The sequence below is a fragment of the Protopterus annectens genome, chromosome 1.part0 (assembly GCF_019279795.1).
Source record: "Protopterus annectens isolate FY-2018-M chromosome 1.part0, PAN1.0, whole genome shotgun sequence".
Classification (NCBI taxonomy): Eukaryota; Metazoa; Chordata; order Ceratodontiformes; family Protopteridae; genus Protopterus; species Protopterus annectens.
Window position 1 is genome coordinate 555074028 of NC_056725.1, and position 20286 is coordinate 555094313.

General features: G+C 40.5%; 1 protein-coding gene across 1 annotated transcript in view; it reads left to right on the forward strand.

The window, feature by feature from the left end:
• CENPF (centromere protein F) overlaps positions 1–20286 on the forward strand; it is a 1545100-nt gene that overhangs the window by 1485292 nt on the left and 39522 nt on the right. Inside the window, exon 17 of the mRNA XM_044061312.1 lies at positions 15883–16058. Coding sequence (XP_043917247.1) covers positions 15883–16058 — 176 coding nt within the window. The remainder of the gene's footprint in view (positions 1–15882; positions 16059–20286) is intronic.

Here is a 20286-nt window from a genome sequence, read left to right on the forward strand (position 1 = left end):
GAGCTTTGGTGCTCTCCCTAATGTGAGGAATACTGCAACAGTGAAGTGGAAGGACATAGTACAGTTTTGTAAAATCTAGCCATAACTGTAGATGCCCTTCTCTTCAGTGTTGGCAGTATTCACTCCCTCCTTCCCACACCCTAGTCTATTTCTCTTCTGGATGCACTGATTATCTTTTCTTTTCCCTAGACTGGCATTCCTACTGGGTCTGTCAGTTCTGAAGATGGTATCTCCAGACATCATCTTTATGCCCTACGGTACACAAGGATCATGCATGTGATGTACAGCATACCTTAAAACAACCTAAAGGCTTTGATATACTGGCCGGATGTCGGGCCACCCTTGGCAGGAAATCCCCAATGTAATGAATAGTGCAACAGTGAAGAGAAGGGCATCTACCCTTATTGTAAGATCTTTCACTCCCTTCTTGGCCCCCCTGATACAGTCTCACTAGTAAACATAACGTTTCATTTGCCGCCCATAATTAAAGTATCCTGTTAAGCATACAGTATTTCACTAAAAATCCTTCAGTTTAAGCATCTTTTTTTTGGGCCAATATAAATACTTGCCAAAGTAAACCACCTTACTTGCCAGTACCTCTCCCTACCATAACTTACCATTGCTGTTTTTCATGCTATCACTATTGGAACACCTCTACCTACCTATATAGTTACTTCCATCTTTCTTTGACCCTGATTATTCTGCTGAGTATCCAACCTAAAACCCTTACTTCACAAAGTTCACATGTTCATTCCTGTCTATGTATGTCTGTGTTGGACATTGCTGTTTGTACCCTACACTTGTTAATATAGGTCATTATTCATCTTCTTACATCTGTCATAGTAAGGCCATATATATCAACAGGGCAGCCATTCTAACAAGTAAACATTACTATCACTAATAAAGCCTGACATTTTTTGCACTTATTCAATTTGACACCTTATATAAACGCACAGTTGGCAGGTGCAATTTGTTTTGTTTTTTTTTTCCTCTCTCCAAATATTGCAGTTCGTAACACATATACTTTTGCCTTTGTAATGTATACAAATCATTCACAACTTTATACAATTTGAAAGGAAAAGAAATACAACCCTTCCAGCTAAGAGGTAATCATGCATTTCAATGGCAGTTCAACTTACCCGAAAGCTGAGGTTATTCACCCTAAACCACGATTCCTTCTCTGTTTTTTTCCAAATGTTAAAATTATTTCCCTCTCCAGCATAGAAAACCACTTGCATACATTTAGTGAATTACTAATTTTTAATAGCTGTAATAAAAAATGGCAGTCTGACAATCCATCAGGCAAACTAATGTTCTATTAATTCAACACTTTTTTTATACTGCAGTTACTGGGGCAGTATTTGGGTTTAGAAAGTAGTACATTTGATGATGTTTTCATATGTTCCAAACCAAATGGGTTTGGATCCAATCCTCTGATCCAACTTGGCCACTTTCTTTAAATTCTAGGAACTGACTGTCAAGCTCATCCCTTACCCATAATGATCCTGACCACTTAGTTACTTCAGATCTTATTTGCCACTCTTCAAGTTCAGATGGGATTATGATTTCTTGAGCTCGTTTGGGTTTAGTAAGTGCATAAACTTGTACTTCTTAATAATAAGAAAATAAAAGTAATCTCCCTTACTAAACTTTTACTACCAAGAATTAAGGTTCTTTTTCTTTGGTAATATTAGTTGCCATTGTTGGTAGCTTTTTTCCTGCTGTTACCTCTCTCTGAGGTGTTTTCTAGTCATACCATTGTTGGTGTTAAAACTTCTGTATTTTTTCCAGTTATAACAGGAATAACCCCCCCCCTGTTTGTAGGCTTTGTCTTTTGCAGCTTTACCGTATGGTTGATAAGCTTACTGGGTTCAAAAAGTGCACTTCCTGCGGGTATAAGATCCCCAACTCTGGTACCAACATGGAGTGCTTTTATTGTCTGGGCCTGGCGTACTTGGACACCTCCTGCTCCATTTGTGCGACATTTAATGTCAGGGCCATTACCAACAGGAGAAACGAGCTTATCTTGAAAGCCCTCATTCCAGCTTCTGCTCATACCGTTGGTACTTTATCATCAGGGGCTTGAACTCCCTCTCATAAATCAAAGGAGCCGAGGGAGCACTGAAAACACTCACCTGCGCAGTCTCCTAAGTCAACACTTCCATCTAAACCTCCTAAGAAAGTTTCATAGCGTTTGAATTTGAAGTCTTTGGATCCAACATCTACTGTTGCCAAGTCTCCTCGACTCCATAGCCCAAGATTCTCCCCGGTGATGGTATCCCCAAGGTTAAGAACTCCTTTTCTTCAAGACACTCCTAAAAGGTCTTGCAGGCCACCTTCCACTTCTTCCCTTAGGTCTTCCCAAAGTCTTTCCGAGGCAGAGGTGGATTGGATGATGAGAAAATTTCTCAGAACACTGATCCAGATGGGGGTCTTGTCAGCTCAGTCTCCCATCAAATTAGTGAGCCTTAAACCTTTTTTCTAGCCTGTTGTCACTTTTCCTCTTCTCCGACCTGCCGTTTCAGTTCCCTCAGATCCGAGATTCCTGAGAGTCGAACCACCTGATCCGAAGATTGTTCTATCTTCCACTTTGACAACTTCCATGATACGATCAGCTCCTACCCATCTGGAACACAATGGTTCTCAGAGCTGAAACGTTGGCATTGGACCCGAGGGGTTGAATTCGACTCCAAAGCTTTCAGAGCCATCACTTCCCCTCGGGGTTGGACAGCTCAGCTCCAACTCCTCCCTGGGAACAGAGAGTCAGGGAGGGTCTTGATCGTCTGCTTGGAGAGTCTCTGCTCCAGGCGCATTGTCCTAGTCTTCTCCTGGTACTTCTGCCTTCAAGGTGGTGGAGAGGGTTTTCTCACCCCAGGGCAGTTTCATCTCTTGGACCTTCGGATTCATTCCCTGTTCCTACTTCAGATCTTGTGTCTGAGTCTATTCATGCTACATCTCAGGGGCAGCCAGCCTGAATGAGCTTCCAAGCAGTTTCCGCCAGGAAACTCCCTGCTTCTGACACCTCTCCAGAGCATCCCACTGAAGATGTTCCTTGGAAGAGGTCTTGCAAGAGTAGGCACTTGGATTCCCCACAGGAATCCCTCAAAAAAGACACCGATTTTGATGAAGGAGAAGGGCCTGTTAGATCTCCACCTGAAGATGTCTTCTTTGGAGACATGTTAGAGATCCTTGGCCAGAAAGGTGGCTGATCTTCCTAAAACCCTTCCCAGGAGGAATCTGTGTTCTTGGAAGCCTTCCAGTCTGGATCATCTACATCTTTTGTTACCCCACATGCATATGAACTTGTAGACCTTGTCTTCTTCAGGGCATGGAAGGAGCTGTACTCTGGGGAACTGATCCCCAAACACCCAGACAAGATTTTGAGCTCCCTCTTTGACAGGCAACACTGTACCAAGGGAATCCCTGTAGATGCCATGGTTGTTGTGGTAGCCACTAAAACGGATCTGACTGAATAGAGCTGCACTGTTCATCCCCCTAATAAGGAGTCTAGGGAGTTGGACAGTTTTGAGAAGCAAGTGTATGGTTCATCAACCTTTGCCTTACTGTCACTGAATTACCTGTCACATTTCACTAAGTTACAGAGGGACTTAGTTAAGGAGCTCTTTAAATCTACCTCTGGGTCCATGTTCACAGAGGAACAAAAGTATTTTTCTTCATGACTGGCCACCCTGCAATCCATTACTAACACTTCCATGAGGTTATTTTCCCTTGTAGCTGAAGGTTCCTCATGGGAGGATGGTTCAGGCATAGCCTTTAGAAGAAATGTCTTGATGTGTTCGTTCATTAACGCTCCTTTTAATGGATCTTCTTTCTTTGGGCCAACACTTAAGACACTTTCCCACAGTGAGAAAGATGGAAAGGCATTTTCTGCCATGGGAATCCACTTTTCTACCTCACAGAGACCCTTTTCTAGGAATCCATGCAGTGGTAAAAAAGTTGTAGTTCCAGAAATCTCAAGGAACTTTCCAACATTTACGCAGAGACTTTCCCCAGAGGCAGGGGGGCAAATAGCTACAATGGAAGGCACTGACCACACAACAGAGAGGGGTCCATAAAATTAAGGGTCTCGAGATTCCTTCTCTGACAAATCCTTTCAGCTCTCCTGAAAGGTTGCCCAATTGTCCATCATGGGAGGCAGTTGGGGGGGGGGGGGGCACTTGACCTTGCATCCAAAAGCCTGGATAGCCATCACAAAAGATTCATGGGTTCAAAGGATCATATCCATAGGATATTTCATTCCCTTTTTTACAAGTTCCCCAAAGCAAAAGGATCTCCCTGACATTCCACCCAGAGGAAGTTAGCTCTAGAGATTCAAAAGTTGCCAGCCAAGAGTCATCCAAGAGGTCTCCCCCAGGACAAAGGGGATCTGGAATTTACTCAAAGTTCATTTCAGTATGAAAGAAAACAGGGGACTTTGAGACCCATTTTGGATCTTAGTTATCTGAACCAGTTTGTAAAGAGTTCCAAATTCCAGATGGTCGCAGTTCATTCCATTCTGTCTCTCCTACAGAAGGATGACTGGATGTGCTCTATCGATCTTCAAGACGTGTACTATCACATCAAAATGAACAGTTGCTCTTGAAGAAATCTACGCTTCTGGCTGGGAGCCAGTCATTACCAGTTAGAGCCCTGCCCTTCAGTCTTGCCGCAGCCCCCAGGATGTTCAAATGTATGGAGTGGTAGCAGCTCATCTAAGACCACTCAGATTGTGCGTTTCCTTACTTAGATGATGAACTCCTTACCGCATCAACTAAGCATCTTCTGGAAAGAATATTATAAACACAATGCACCAAGGTGAGACACAATAACGTTTAATGAAAGTGAAAACAAATGAAAAAAGGTGAGTGATTTCGCAGCAGTGGTTGCTTCATCAGACAAAACTAAAATGCATTTCAGTGCTTAAATAGGTATAAAAATAGCCAATTATCACATCAATTGTAGTTAATGATGTCATGCTTCAAATACTTTTTAGGCAACTACACAGCATATACCTCTATTAAAAACACAATAAGAAATGCAATAAAACATGCAAAACTGTAAAAAAGTGTGTAAAGAATATACATAAATATAAGTAAATGCATAAAATATATACATCCATCTAAAAAAGAGCATTTAAATCCTTTACATGGGCTATATTGACTGTCAGTGTTTAAGGCGTCTAGCTTTTAAAAAAGGAATCAAGGAGATAGTGCCATTAAGACCTGGATAACTTTCAGCATTAAGTTTTAGTATCCATTTCTGTTCATGGCTCTCTCTGACATTTTCTATGTCTCCTCCTCTCAGACTTCTATAAATATGTTGCAGAACAAAAAATTTAACAGTGAGAAGAATCTGTACACACAACATGATTGGCAAGTGCATTAGATTGCTTATTGTTTCTGATGTCACGAGTGTGCTCTAAAATTCTGTCTTTAAGCAGCCTGTTGGTTTTGCCTACATAAAAGGCAGGGCATTGCTGACAGAAGGAAAAATAAACTACATCAGTAGTCTTGCAATCTGAATATTGATTAGAGCATAACTTAAAATGCCTTGTTGGATGAGTATATGTGCTTTTGCTATAAATATAGGGACAAGAACTGCATGATCTGCATGGAAATGTGCCCTGGCGAGTAGAAGTACATGCAGTGTTGCGTAGTTCTCTGTTGCAAAGATGCTGCTTGAGTGACTATTGTTCCTGAAACTAAAACTGGGAATATCGCCAATTATATCATTAAGGTTAGGGACATCTTGTAGCAAATGCCAGTGTCTCCTAACAACATCAGTGTACTGGTTAATATTACTGGCAAATTGAAACACCACTCTAAAATCATTACTAGCAGAAGAATAATTGTATTGGCAGCACTATTATTAGGATGAAAATAAGGTCTACATCTAGTATGTCTCAGTTGCCAAGCATTAGAAATAGTCTGATCAATATCAGCGCTTTGATAACCCCTGTCCAAAAAATATTGAGTGCAATCACTGCATCCTCATCTTTGTCATGTAGCCTTAAAGTCCTAAAGACTTGTCCTTTAAGTACATTTCTGGGTATGTGTCTAGGGTGCATGCTGGATCTATGTAAAAGTGTATTTTTTCTAGTCGGTTTAAAATAAATGTGGCTATTTAAATGATTTAAATCAGACCTGGTGATATGAACATCAAGGAAATTGATGTCAGTAGCAGAAATCTGATAAGAGAATCTCAAAAAATCAGTTGTAGTATGTAAATATTGTAAAAACAGTGCAAAATCCAGGCCATTGCCCTTCCACAACATGAAGACATTGTCTACAAAACGTACATACCAAAGTACTTGTCCTAGAAAGGGATTCTTATCAGAAAGGATATTTACCTCTTCCCAACAAACCAAGGCTAGGTTGGCGTAGCTGTTGGCACATGGAGTCCCCATGGCTACGCCAACCTTCTGCAGAAAAAAATGATCTTGGAACATGACAATATTGTTTTCTAAGATAATTTCTAATAGGCTACAAATCAATTGAATCTTATTATTAGTAAAACATTTATTAACTGTCAGAAACTCTCTTGTCATTTCAACACCCCAAGAATTAGTTATGCTGGTAAATAATGATTCTATGTCCATCGTAACCAGGACAAAATCCATATCTTCAGCAATACTATCCATTCTGTTAAGTAACCTTTCCAGAAACATCTTCGTATCCCTTAATATGGTATGACAATTCTCTAAAAGACCATGTATGGAGAGGGGTTCAGTACACCAGTCAGTCCCTGAGACTATAGGCCGCATTGGTGGTGTAACTAGATCTTTGTGTACCTTGGGTAGACTATATATGCTTGGAACAATAGGTTTAGTAATGTTAAAATATTTAAAAAGGGATTCATCAATTAAGCCAGTAATAAGTAAATCAAAAAGCAAGAAAGAAACTTTATCAATAATGGCATTAACAGCAGGTTTTGAAATACATTGATATGTATCAGTATTTAATAAAAGTTTTTCCATTTGTTGAACGTATAACTCTGTCTAATAGGACTATACCACCACCTTTATCAGCTTGTTTAATATCCAAGGAGTGTAAATCATTTAGTTCTTGCAGGGTTCTCTGCTCTTCTGGAGTCAGATTGCAAAAAGAATAATTATTATTGGAAGAAACACTTATTTCTCTAAATGCAGTTTCACAAATATCGATAAATCTTTGAATCCCTGATGGGATAGCTGGAACCAGGGTTGCCAGATTTCCAACCAGCCAGGTAGGGACAAAAAAAAAAAAAGTCTTTCATGGCAAGTGAAGAGCAAAAAAAAAAAAAAAGATCTTTAATGCGGAACAGAGTTCCACATTAAAGAACAGTAGCTCTGCACTAAACATGGAGCTTCTAGTGTTTAATGCATTGCAGTTCTTCATTCAACACAAGTAGCTCCGTGTTTAGCGATTTTTGATTGGCCCTTATACTGGCATACAGGCCAATCAAAAAATCGCTAAACACGGAGCTTCTCGTGTTTAATGCGGAACATTGCAGTTCTGCATTCAACAGAAGTAGCTCCGTGTTTAGCGATTTTTGATTAGCCCGTATACCGGCATACGGGCCAATCAAAAATCGTTAAACGCGGAGCTACTTCTGTTTAATGCGGAACACAAGAAGCTCCGTGTTTAGCGATTTTTGATTGGCCTGTATACCAGGTATACGGGCCAATAAAAAAAAAACAAAGCGGAGGCTGGCTGGGATTTAAACCGGCAGGGCGGTACTCTGGATCGGGCTGTTGATCTCTGGGCTGTCCCGCCCAAATAGGGACGTCTGGCAACCCTGGCTGGAACAAATGTGCTAGGGTGTTAATAAGTAGAATGCACATTATCTACACTTGTTGGAAACAAACATTTCAAAGATAGGTTTCTACCGAACAATCTTAGATCTTTCAACATTTCTGTTATGTCAGCCTTTCTCGCAGGTATAAATGATAACCCCTTATTTAATAAATTAAGTTGTTCAGAATTTAGTTCAAAAGAAGAAATATTTATAACCAGACCTGGAGTTCCATCTGGTTGATCCTGGATATCTGTCCATTGTGCGGAAGGCTCTTTGTGCGAGTTCTGAATGGTAATGCTACCTTCAGAGTGAAGTCGCCCTTCTTGGCTTTGTCTAAAAAAACACTTACATCATTCCTAGTATCCTGCGAGTTGGAATCCGCAATTGTAGAAGTATTAGAAGCATGCGGTGCTGCAGATGGTACCGGTGGATGTATAGTTCTAATATTATGTCTCAATTTTTCCTTAGTACTAATAGAAGCCTTACAATCATTCGATGCAATGGCTGCAGCCTGATGAATGCTATCGCTACATTCAGCATTCAAAGATACTTGCGTTGTGGCAGCCTGGTCGGTAGAAGAACCGGAAGTAGAACCGGAAGTAGCGGCTCGAATTGTGCGATCATTTAAAGTAGTATTAACATTATGAGCGCTATTGGAAACAGAATTCCCTTGAGTGGTTCTATTCACCGTTTCTCTAGGCCATGAGAAGACGTTGTTTTTAGCAAAGTCAGATTTATCTCTGTTCAGTTTAGACAATTTAGTTGTTTGATGCTTTTTCTCATATGCAATTATGTTGCCTTGCAATTGGCTCATCTTAAGAGTGATATCTGGTGAGAAACTCGGTGATTTTGGACTCTAGTGTAATAATTTGCTTCAAATACTTTTAAAGAGGCAACTACACAGCATATACCTCTATTAAAAACACACAATAGGAAATGCAATAAAACATGCAAAACTGTAAAAAAGTGTGTAAAGAAAATAAATATAAGTAAATGCATAAAATATATACATCCATCTAAAAAAGAACATGTAAATCCTTTACATGGGCTATATTGACTGTCAGTGTTTAAGGCGTCTAGCTAAAAGCTGTGCAGTTGCCTCTTTAAAAGTATTTGAAGCATGACATCATTAATTAACTACAATTGATGTGATAATTGGCTATTTTTATACCTATTTAAGCACTGAAATGCATTTTAGTTTTGTCTGACGAAGCAACCACTGTTGCGAAAGTGCTCACCTTTTTTCATCTGTTTTTACTTTCATTAAACGTTATTGTGTGTCACTTTGGTGCACTGTGTTTATATTATTACTTATTTTTTGCACCCTGGTCTTACCCGCAGCCGTTTTTCTTCAGTTTTTATTTTCTGGAAAGAGCCAGGATTACTTGCTCCCAACTATCTCACTCTGGGAATTGCTGTCAATATGGCTAAGTCATAATTTCAACCAGTTCAAGTTTTGGAGTTTATAGGGGCTCGTCTAGACACTGTTTTGTGGCAGAAGAGCTAGACAATTGACTGAGTCTTTACTTTGATGTCACATATCAGGTTCTTTCTCATCAGCTCTAGGGTCATTGGCTGCTGCAATAACTTAATACCCACTGTTTGTCTCCATATGATTCTTTAGTTGACTGTAGCAGTGCAATGGTCTTTTCATCAACATCCCTTGCGACATCCAATAAAATTATCTCAGGTTTGCAGAAAATCTATGCTTTGGTGGATACACTCCGAGGAGGTTTGTCAAGGGTGTCCATTTCTTCCCCGAATGCCAACTTGATCACAGATGCCTCCCAGTTGTGGGGGGGGGCATTACTTGGGATGGACCACTCAAGGCGTGTGGTTCCCAGAAGAGACCAATCTGCATATAAATGTCCTAGAGATGAGAGCAGTGCTTCTAGTGTTGCAGGCCCTTCAGAGTTTTTTCCTGCTAGGGACTATTGCTGTTTGTGATGCCCGTGCACTGGCCCAATAATCAAGAAGCCTCAATCCTCGCCACTAACGCAAGTGAGGGGCGTCCACATTGGGAGGGATAACAAGTACACCCAAAGTGAAGTACAATTTCCCTTAAGAGCACACAGAGATCACAGTCAGTCTGGGGCTGGTTTCTCCCTTTCTCTCCAGATCCCCAATAAGACTCCCCACTGGCACAGCTATAGGGTACAGATCTCAGCCTAGTAGTCAAGCCAAACCCTCCAGTGCCCTCTCTCTCCAACCAGTACTTCGCATCCCTGCCCAAGTAGCTCACACACACACACACACACACACACACACACACACACACACACACACACACACACACACACACTTTGAAATTTGGTTTATATACAAACACACACACACTCCTGGGGAAGAAGGCTGGCATAGGTTCTCCAGCTATGCCCCCTCCTGCCAGGCTGTAAGGTAGTAATCGCTGGTAAGGGTCATTTTCATAGCTGATAAGAGTAGATGGTGGCAAAGGATGTCCAGTTTATACTGTGCAATGTATTATCCAACTAGTAAGTGGACGAATAGCAAGGCTTATTGGACTGGCTTTGTACAGTATCACCAAATACATGCAAATACTCAAGAGTTTAAATTGTCTCTACACAAAACAGGCACAGTTGAAAGGTTTAAAAATATTTAATAATAATAAATCAAAACACAAGATGTCTTCTCAATTCACCACAGTGCTAGGCAAGAGTTCAGATATCACAGGAAAATGATTAAAATAATACTGTAGAATAGTCTGGCATAAATATAAAAAAAACATCTAGACTAAAGCTGACTAAATTCCTATCTAACTCTAAGAACAATCACAGTTCTAAATAAACTTACATATTGAACAAAGGCAGTGTACTGGTGAGTGGATGTTCTTCAGACAAAATCCAAAAATGCTTTCTCTCCGAGATATCTTAAATTGTTAATACTTCACACTGCTGACTCATTTTAGATTAACAGAAACTCAGAGTTTTAACATTTCTTTGATATTGCACCTGGCCAGAAAACCACAGTAATAAAAGACATTATATATGTAATATCTAGCAATTTACTCTGATCTCAAAACAATAGAAGAAATTCCTCAGTCCAGACGTTGTCTCCAAGCTTTGAGATCAAACAGTCATACAATGCTTGACTTATCAGCTTTCTTCCAGCAGAGTGCACTGTTTGTTGACTATATTCATATTTACGAGACAGAATTATCTACAAAATTCTATTTTGATAGGCTGGCAGCCTTCACATATTTTCACACTGTTCAGACAGACATGTCAGTAGTATGGTATATCAGTAAGCAGGGGGAACCAGGATTAATCCCCTTTGCTGACAAACAGTGAGATTTTGACAGTGGGCAGTCTCCTTCAACTGCTTTCTTATAGCAACTAACATACCAGGGAAGTTCAGCCTCTTAGCAATCAAGCTTAGCAGGATCACCCTGATGCCGCACGAGTAGTCCCGTCAGTCAATGGCAAATATGATCTTCCACAAATGGGTTGACCGTGCTGCAATCTATTCCTCTCTCTCCCCTCAACAAATGCAGCAGTTTCTTTGCCCTAATTCCCCCCTCAGGGACAGTCAACAAGAGATGCTGTAGTGCACGTTTGGCCCACTGGTCTCCTTTATGCTTGCCCTTCCCTGCCTCTAATCCCCAAGTTTCTTCAGAAAGTGCTTCAATTGAATAGCCAAGTAATCCTCATTGCCCCCTTCTAGCTTCACAAAGTGTGGTTTCTCTTCCTATGGTCTCAACCTAGTATGCCCTTCAGGGACACTGGATCCCAGTCCAGATCTCCAGTCACACCCATCAGGGATGATTTTCCCAGACATTGCAGACCTCCTGTTGAACCTCATGGTTTCTCCAGTTCCAGTGATGGCTAGACTTTCCAGACTTTCTTTCCCAGTTTGCCAATATTTTTTTTGTCCCACAAACCTTTGATAAGGAAGATTCATAAGAATAAATAGAAGAGGTTTTCCTTTTGAGCTCATCAGAGAAAGTTGGATCCTTTCACTGTTCTACTCCCTGCTGTTTTTGATTTCCTTGCCTCCATCAAAGTTCAGTTAGCAGCCATCTCCAACTACCACATCGGAGATGATGCTTCTTCTTTGGCTTTATCCAAGTTATGTAAGGCCTTTCTCAAAACTACCTTCTTAGACCCCCAATTAGGGACCGCACTCCACCTTGGGACCTGACTTTGGTATTACAGACTTAACTGCATTCACCTTTTGAACCATCAGCTAAAGCAGACCTTAAGTTTCTGTCTTGGAAAATGTCTTGCTGAAGTTATGGCCACCAGAAAGACTGAGTCTCTGAACTCCAAGCACTCTCTTCGAAACCATCCTATTTTATTTTTCACAAATATAGAATTACTTTACTCACTAATCCTCCCTTTCTAACAAAAGTTGCCTTTGAAACAAATATCAATCAAATGATCAGTTAACCAGTTTTCTTTCCCATATTTGATAAAGGAGAAATATGCCTTTCTTCTCTTAGATGTACATAGGCAACTTCACTTTTACCTTCACAGGACTAAGGGATTTAGGAAAACCAATTAATTGTTTAGTTTTCTCATCTTATTGCTAGAAAAGAAGACAGTTTCCAAAACTACACTAGCCAAATAGATAAGAGCTTGTATGTCATGCATTTATTCCTTGAGAGGCAGAACCTTGCCAAGACAACCAAAAGCACACACGACTAGGTCATTAGCCGTATTAGCTGCCTTTTGGCTAGAGCCTCCATTGATGACATTTGTGTAGCTACCACATAGTCTAGTACTCATACTTTTATTGTTCACTACAAATTTGATATAGTCACCAGAAACAGAGCTGCATTTGCTTCTGCTGTTCTCTGTAGCATCCTTCCATTAGGGCCACCCAAGATTTCCATAGCTGGGGACTCTGTCCCATTCATTGAGGAACGAATGAAAATTGCAATGTCCGATATAAAAGTTATGTACTCACCATAACTATGCATCTGTGTTGTCCATTTTCGTTCTTCCTCAGCTTCAGCTCTGCCACTAGTTTAACAAAGTTCAAACATCCTTGTTTTGCTTCTCATGTCTCATTAGCCCATCTGGCTCAAATCTAAATTGGCTGTGTTTACTGGTAGAAGGCTCAGAAGCTGAAACCTCTTCAGCTTTCTGGTTTATTTTGTTGATCAAACATGCATTTTTGACCTACTAGGAAAAAAAGTTCTGAGAACTGCTGAATATAACTTGGAATCTCAATCCAGCCTCAAGACCTTCCCTGATGGGACAAATTTACTGCTTTTTTGCCTGATATATGTTGGTCATTTTCTACGGAAATTCTGTTGCCACAAGATTTCAACGGGTTTCTCCTCTGCCACATTTTGCTCAGGAGCATCTCCTACTGGTTTATTTGCATCTTTACCAGAATAAATCTCTGCTGTTTCCTAAAGACAATATTTGGGGCAGATATATGATGTGTTCTTTCAATTAATGGTTCTTGCTGTGAAATAGCAGTACAATTATTTGTGCCCTTATAAAATTGATAGTCTACGTTCTCAATTTCGTTTGAATGACAGAGAACCTCAAATTTTCTCTCCATGCTCTGTCTTAACTTTTACTTATTTTAGAAACGGTTCATCCTTGATAACCTCATGTTTTCCTATTCTTTCCTTTATTTTAATATCCACCTTCTGCAATCTTTGACTTCATCAGAATGTTTGCATAATAAGTTGTCTATTTTTCCAAACTTTTATAATTTGTCTTTATGTATTCTTCTAACATCCTACTTATTTTTTAAGACTTCTGAATGCATTTGGTATATTCTTCCTTCTAGGTTGATGGATGATGTCTAAACTTGTCTACTTCCTGCTGATCAAAAACACTGTTATCTAACAAAACTTTTAGTGCTCTTTTCATTGACTTTCCAGCAATTTTTTGTTTTATTATTTTCTGAATTCCAGACATTGTACCCCACTAATCACTAACCAAACTGATTCAAAATCAATAACTTTTATCAGCTTTTTGCTGAATTCTCAGTTTTCACTCTGCAAAGCTCTAATGTATAGCTCAGTCTGCTGTCATTTTAAGACCCTCTCTGTTAGCTATTTCTAGTTCCCATGACTTTTGGGGGTCAATATTATTGCCAAGCATCAGGTGGTCATATAGCTTCTTAGAGTTCTGCATTTCTGCTCGCTTTCCAGTTTTGAAAGACCCCCTCTCTTCCGCAGGCTTATACTTCTTACAGTGCAGGCTTACCTTTCCCTGTTTTGGGCTAGGCAGTTTGGTGGTGTTTGAAATTCATATGGAAAATGCTTTTTCTGTGAGTGGATCTGATGGCTGAGTTGCAGACTGTCATGTGTAGAGAATCTTATATGGTTGCACCTGATTATCTTTTCCTTTAGGACGAATCCACATTTCCTCTTCAAAATCATTCCTGAATTGTCCTGAATCAGTCTGTTCTTATCCCTATTTTCTTTGCTGGGGTAGAAAACAGAGGTGTGGGAGAGAGCAGTTTACACCTTGGGTATGCACCGTTTTCTCCAGTTTTACATGAAGCAGGTAAATGAGTTTAGGAATACTGAACAAAACCAGTTATTCCCTTTTCTACTGGATAAGGACAGACTGTCACTCTGAAATTCTTTCCAAGTCGATTTCCTAACTGCCTTATCTTCTGCTACCTAGCTGTTGACTACCTTTTGGAAAATGTGATATTCAAAGGCAGCTTCACTAGAGACATGGCTGCTTTGTTTACTTTTGAAATATCACATTTCAGATATCAGTTGCTGCTGCATCCACTTTGAAATTGGGTCACAGTGACCTAGCATTATTATCTTCGCAATGCCTCTAGGTTTTGGACTTCCCTGGATACACTGGTATTTCAGAAGTCAAGCAACATCTGGGCTTTTCACCATCCTCTGCTGCCTCCTGTTGAGGTGAAGTTACTGCTTTGGAGGCATCACATTCCCTAATCCATCAAAAAGGATTCCTAATGTAAGGATGTACAAGGTATGCTCTAGCCATAGGTATTAATCTGTGAGGGGGGACCCTTGTTGGATGGTTTCCAATATTGTCCATTCATCCCTTGTGCGCAGATGGCCCCTCCATCAAGCCATGGCTATTGGGATTCCTTGCAGTTCAGGCTTTTGTCCATTACCTTTTAAGCAGTCTAGGCGTCAGGTCTTCATTGTTTTCTTGATTTGCAGGAAGTGTGCTCACTCAGAAGGTAGGAGCACTCTTGAATGTAGGCAGCTTCAGGCAAAAAAATAAATACTGAAGTGAAACCAAGGGCACAGTAATAGGCCCACCTTGGAGGGTCACCTCATAGACCAGCTATCGTCATAAGAATGCATGCTATTTTTCTTACTATAGGCTAAAATGATTGTGAACAATGTACAGCTTTTTATCTTTGACAAAAGTTGAGAGCAAGAAGGTTATGAAACAGCACCTCTAAATGGCTGGTTATTTTCATCATTTTCATCATTTGTTTACACAGCTGTTACATAAATCTACGTCTGGATTTGAGAAAGACAAATCATGAAATCCTTAGTTGCTTTTGTAGCATTTTCTCTCGATCATACCTGTCCTGCCACTACCTGATCTTCCTTCCCCAGTTTTACAAGACATTGCAAACTTGAATTTGCTCCCATAGATTTGGGCTTCCGTCAGTGCCAAAAGGCATTTTTTTCTAACCAGCTTCTGTACCTTTAAGTCATCTGAAATGCCATCTTTAGTAAATTACCACATTTATCTTTTCTTTGCCACCCTGCACTCTAAATTTTCAGTAGCTGCTGAAATAGTTTATAAAAAAAGACTACATTTATGCAGGTACTCCACATAGTTAAATGCTTTAAGTGAGACTCAAACTTTGCTTCCTAAATTTTACTTTGCACACTAGATACATACTGTCCATATTTCTATTTGGAAACTTAACAGTATACAGCTAAATAAATTAAATTTAAGTGCAGACATTTGAGCAGAGACCGTTCAAGCTGAGTGACTGTTCAAGGATTTAACCAAAATCCCTTTCCAGTTCTGCAAGAACAGCATTAAAGATCTAATATGTTAATTATTGACTTAATTTTGCTTGGGCATCAAGTTAATTGTTCTAAACATTTACTACATAACAGTTGATGTAATTGCCAATGAAACTGAAATCTGGCTGGTTTATTTTTAGGATTTGCAGATATACCGTCAGGCATCTCTAGTCCCCATATACTACTCAGGGCATCTATGAATACACGGAAGAGCCCTCGTCTTGCTACACAGCATACATCACCAACGTTTCAACCTCCAAGTAATACATTTGTGGAAAGCTCCAAACAAGCAGCTCGTGACAGAAAATCCCAGAAGGTAAATAACACGTGTTTCTGTTCACATGGTATTAAATGCATTTATCTGATTTATAAAATGAATCCTGTTTATAAAGTAAGCAATTCAAGGGGCAGATCTGACTTTGAAAGCCCTCTGCAATGGGGTAGCATTGAAATTCTGCATTTATCTGATTTATAAAATGAATCCTGTTTATAAAGTAAGCAATTCAAGGGGCAGATCTGACTTTGAAAGCCCTCTGCAATGGGGTAGCATTGAAATTCTAGTATCCACAGCTCAGCAAAAATGTAACCACTGTAGCTCCAACTTTGAAGATGCACATGTCATGATGCCACAATCTGGACTAAAATGGTGCAATTCAGTGTTTGGGTTGCCCCCCCCCCCCCCCCCTTTTTTTTTTTTTTTTTTTTATACTACCCACACAGTTTGGTTAAAGTTTGCTACGTTCGGTATTTAAATTATAAAAGCCTAAGTAAAAACCATCACTGATTTTGCTGCCTAGGAGAGATGTGGCAATGTGTAAGTGCTAGTACTTCAATCTAGCCACCCACAGAAGGGGGCATTAGAAATGTAATGCCTACAGTAAAGCAAGCAAAATAGTTGCTTTGGAGGTTGACCAGCATAAAGACTCGAATCCATGTCTCTTCTATGGCCATGATTGTGGGTTAAACAGAAGAGATCAGGATGTCAGACAGAGCCCAACTTCTCACCTGCTGATTTCTGTACCAGACTAGTTGAGGGTCTGAGCTTGCACCCTTCAACAAGAAGCAACAAATGGAGCAAGGCAAGTACATCCCTGGTGAAACTTGGTAATGTTTCCCAAGGGTCAGTGCCAAATTTAACTTTCTCAAGTACTTGGGTTTTGATATAATTCATCCAGCTGATCAAGTGGCTAGATTCTCAAACTACAAGTACTCAAGAAAATTAAGCTTTGCACTGACTGTTGGGAAAACAACTCATGTTAAGTGGAGTCTTTCTTTCTGACATTCCTCTTCCCAAAGCAAGGGAAGTTTGCCAGCAACAGCAGAGGTGTTTCTGCAGGTCCTTCTGTCTCCCTCTCCCGCAGTATTCCTTCATGAAGGAAATTCTGAGGATAATTGAGGCCCTTGTTTCTCGGGTAGCTTATGATAACAAGACTGCTTTCATTCTAGCTCCACTTTTACGACACCCATCTTTAGAAAGAGAGGCTTATGCAGGTCTCCATGGACCAATAGCCCTTCTCCCTTTTTCTCAAAAACTGCTGAATTAATATTAATGGAAGAAGAATGGGGAATATTACCCATTACCCCAACAGAACATCTCCTGAAGAATGCCATTTTTGAGGCATGGAGGCATCATGGTTTAACTTTCAAGAAGCAAATTACAAACTTTCTATTGAGTGGAATAACATCCTGATTTAAATAATGAGGGGTAGATTCTAGCATAGGTCCCAGAGGCAACACCACCCTTCAAACTTCTACCTGATAAGGAGTCCAGAGATTTGGTCAGTGTCAGCCTTTCCAGTGCTAGTTCCATCTCTGTCCTGTGAACCAGTCTTTGGAAAAACTCTGATGGTGGCGGCTTCAGTGTGCTTTAATATAGCACAGTGTAATTTTGACTATACTAATTGTCTGACTGGAGCAATACCCGTTTCCCTAATTCACTGTGCTCCTTTATCTGTTTAATAACTTTCATTTTGTGGCTCACTGCTGTGATAAACATTTCTGTAGTGTTTACTATCTAAAAGAGTGTAGGCTACTAGCTTTAGTATTGTTTCTCACCCTCCCTTCCCTGTTGGTGTCTTGCTGTTATACTTGGTGGCTTTGCAGTTGCCCACCCCTACTGTAAATTTGATCTGGGACACTCCTCCCAGTCTAGTGTCATTAGCTCATTCTACCTAATGCAGAGAGAACATCTGAGAAGGCCAACCGCACTTAGTTTATTTCCTTCTGTTCCTCCTTTCTTACAAAAAAAAAAAATATGCATGAATCTCCTTGTATTCTGACTGTGCTTGTCAAACATTTTGGAAATATAGTACATTTTAGTGCATTTATTAAAACTGTATTTGCTTTAATACTGCTACAACTCAAGTGCTCTAGGTTGCACTGTATCTGAATTGTTTGTGTGTTTTATCTGCTTTTCTGTATATATAGATTTCTCTGTATATGTAGACTAGCTACTTATTCTACTGTATTACTGCATCTCAAATTGTTTTTCAGTTGTGCACATGCCTTGCTTCATTCAAAAAGTTTTAAATTGCTAATTTTGTAGAGTTTTAATTGCATTTACTGTTTAGGGCTACGCACTCATGTGTTAGCCTTTTCTTTGTTTATTTACTGTATTATTGCATTGTTTAGCCTGTTTTAACAAAAAAAAATACTATTTTGTTTGCTCGTTTCCCGCCTTTCCTAGCTAGTATAGTCCAGATCCCAGACTTTGCTGGTTTCAGGACTTTATTTCCTGTGTTCAGAGCTATCCAGACCTTGCTGTGGTAGAGGGAAGTCCTACTGCTTACCACTGGGAAGTGGTGAGCATTGTACTGCCTATCTGACACTAGAGGAGTGGTTTCCACCTCTGAAATTTGTAATTTTATTAGCCATTTTTGACTGATTTCTATCCCTTTCAACTTTCTGGGTTAAAAACGCGTGTGTTTGTGCATTTTTTGTATCGTGCAGCACCACAGGGCTACGGTTAAAGTATTCCAGGTGCCAGAAAGTCTGCTCTTCAAATTTTCCTTTAGAACTAGCTGGTTTCTCAGTAGTAGCACTAAAATCTGAACCCCTGTGACTAGCACTTGCTCTAGAATCTGCTGGAAAGCACTAGGAAGCCTTAAACTGATACAAGCACTCAACTCTCCTTGTTAATAAGGAGAAATTAATTGTAGGCACTAAACAGCCTATAACTGCAAAGTACCTTGCAAAGGTGAGAAAAAACAGCTCTTGTACTTTACAAAAAAAGCACCTAAACAGGCATGTCCAAGATCAGCGTCCGGTGATTTCTCCTGTCCACCTGGTTAATCTGGGCATACTGGGGCAATGCAGCAACTGCCTCGTGTACACAGACAACACTCTCCTCCTACCAACCAACACTACAACCTGTGAGAAGATGCACTTACATAACCAAACTGTAAGCAAAGCTCTCTCTCCAGCCAAGATTGTGCTAGACAGTCAAGAAGAGAAGGTTAACACCTGCACTACACCTCAAGCAACACACAGCCCATCAAACACCCACACATAGCAACACTAAACCCACATATGCGGAGGCCCTTAACATTAACCTGCCCAAGCAACAAGGACCTCCGAAGCTGAAACGCAAACAAACACCAGTCGCAACCAAAGTGACACATAGCTCACAACACCAGTGTGCCACCCAACAACAGCCCCTAAGGCAAGACAACGTACCCATCACTTTAGCCATAGGTGACTCTATAGTCAGGCACACTGATGTCCCACTCACCAGGTGGAGCAAGGAGAAAATCACAGTCAGCTGCCTGTCGGGTGCCAGGATCCGCCATATAACGCATGCACTCAAGTCACTCCACAAGTACAAATATGACTGTCATTGTCCATGTTGGAGTGAAAGACTTGAGACATACCTCCCTGGACTACATGAAAAGAGACATGAAAGAGCTCTCGGATCATGTGGCCCAGGCAGGTATAACCCTAGCCCTGAGTAGCATCCTGCCTTCGCCCAGAATGATACCACAGTACAAGGACAAAATGATTGACTTCAACAATTGGCTAAGCTTCTGGTGTCATTCAAAGGGGATCCAGTATCTGTCTGCCTGGGACGACATGATCGACAAACCACGATGCTTTGCCAGAAATGGTCTGCACCCGTCACCCCTGAGATTCAGGTTACTGGCTAATGCTCTTGCCACCCCTATAGCGCCTTTTTTAGGCAAGATTCAAAGGACAAAACCACCACCGTAACAGATACAAGTATGCAAAATCTGAAGGTAATGCTACTCTGTGCTAGAAGTCTAAACCTCAAAATGCACTCTCTAGAGGCACTCCTAAAAATGGAGAACATTGATATCTGTGCAGTAACTGAGACCTGGTTCAAGACTCCTGAAAGCACCCCTGCAATACCAAGCTACAACTCTTACCACACTTTTCGGCTACCAAACCAAGACGGAAACACTAAAGGTGAAGTGTCCATATTCACCAAGGAAATTCACACCTCCAGGCTAGTTGCCCAATGCAATGCATCTGAAATTCTCTAGGTGTAACTAACACTAGGTAAGACTGCAATCCAAATTGTAGCTTGC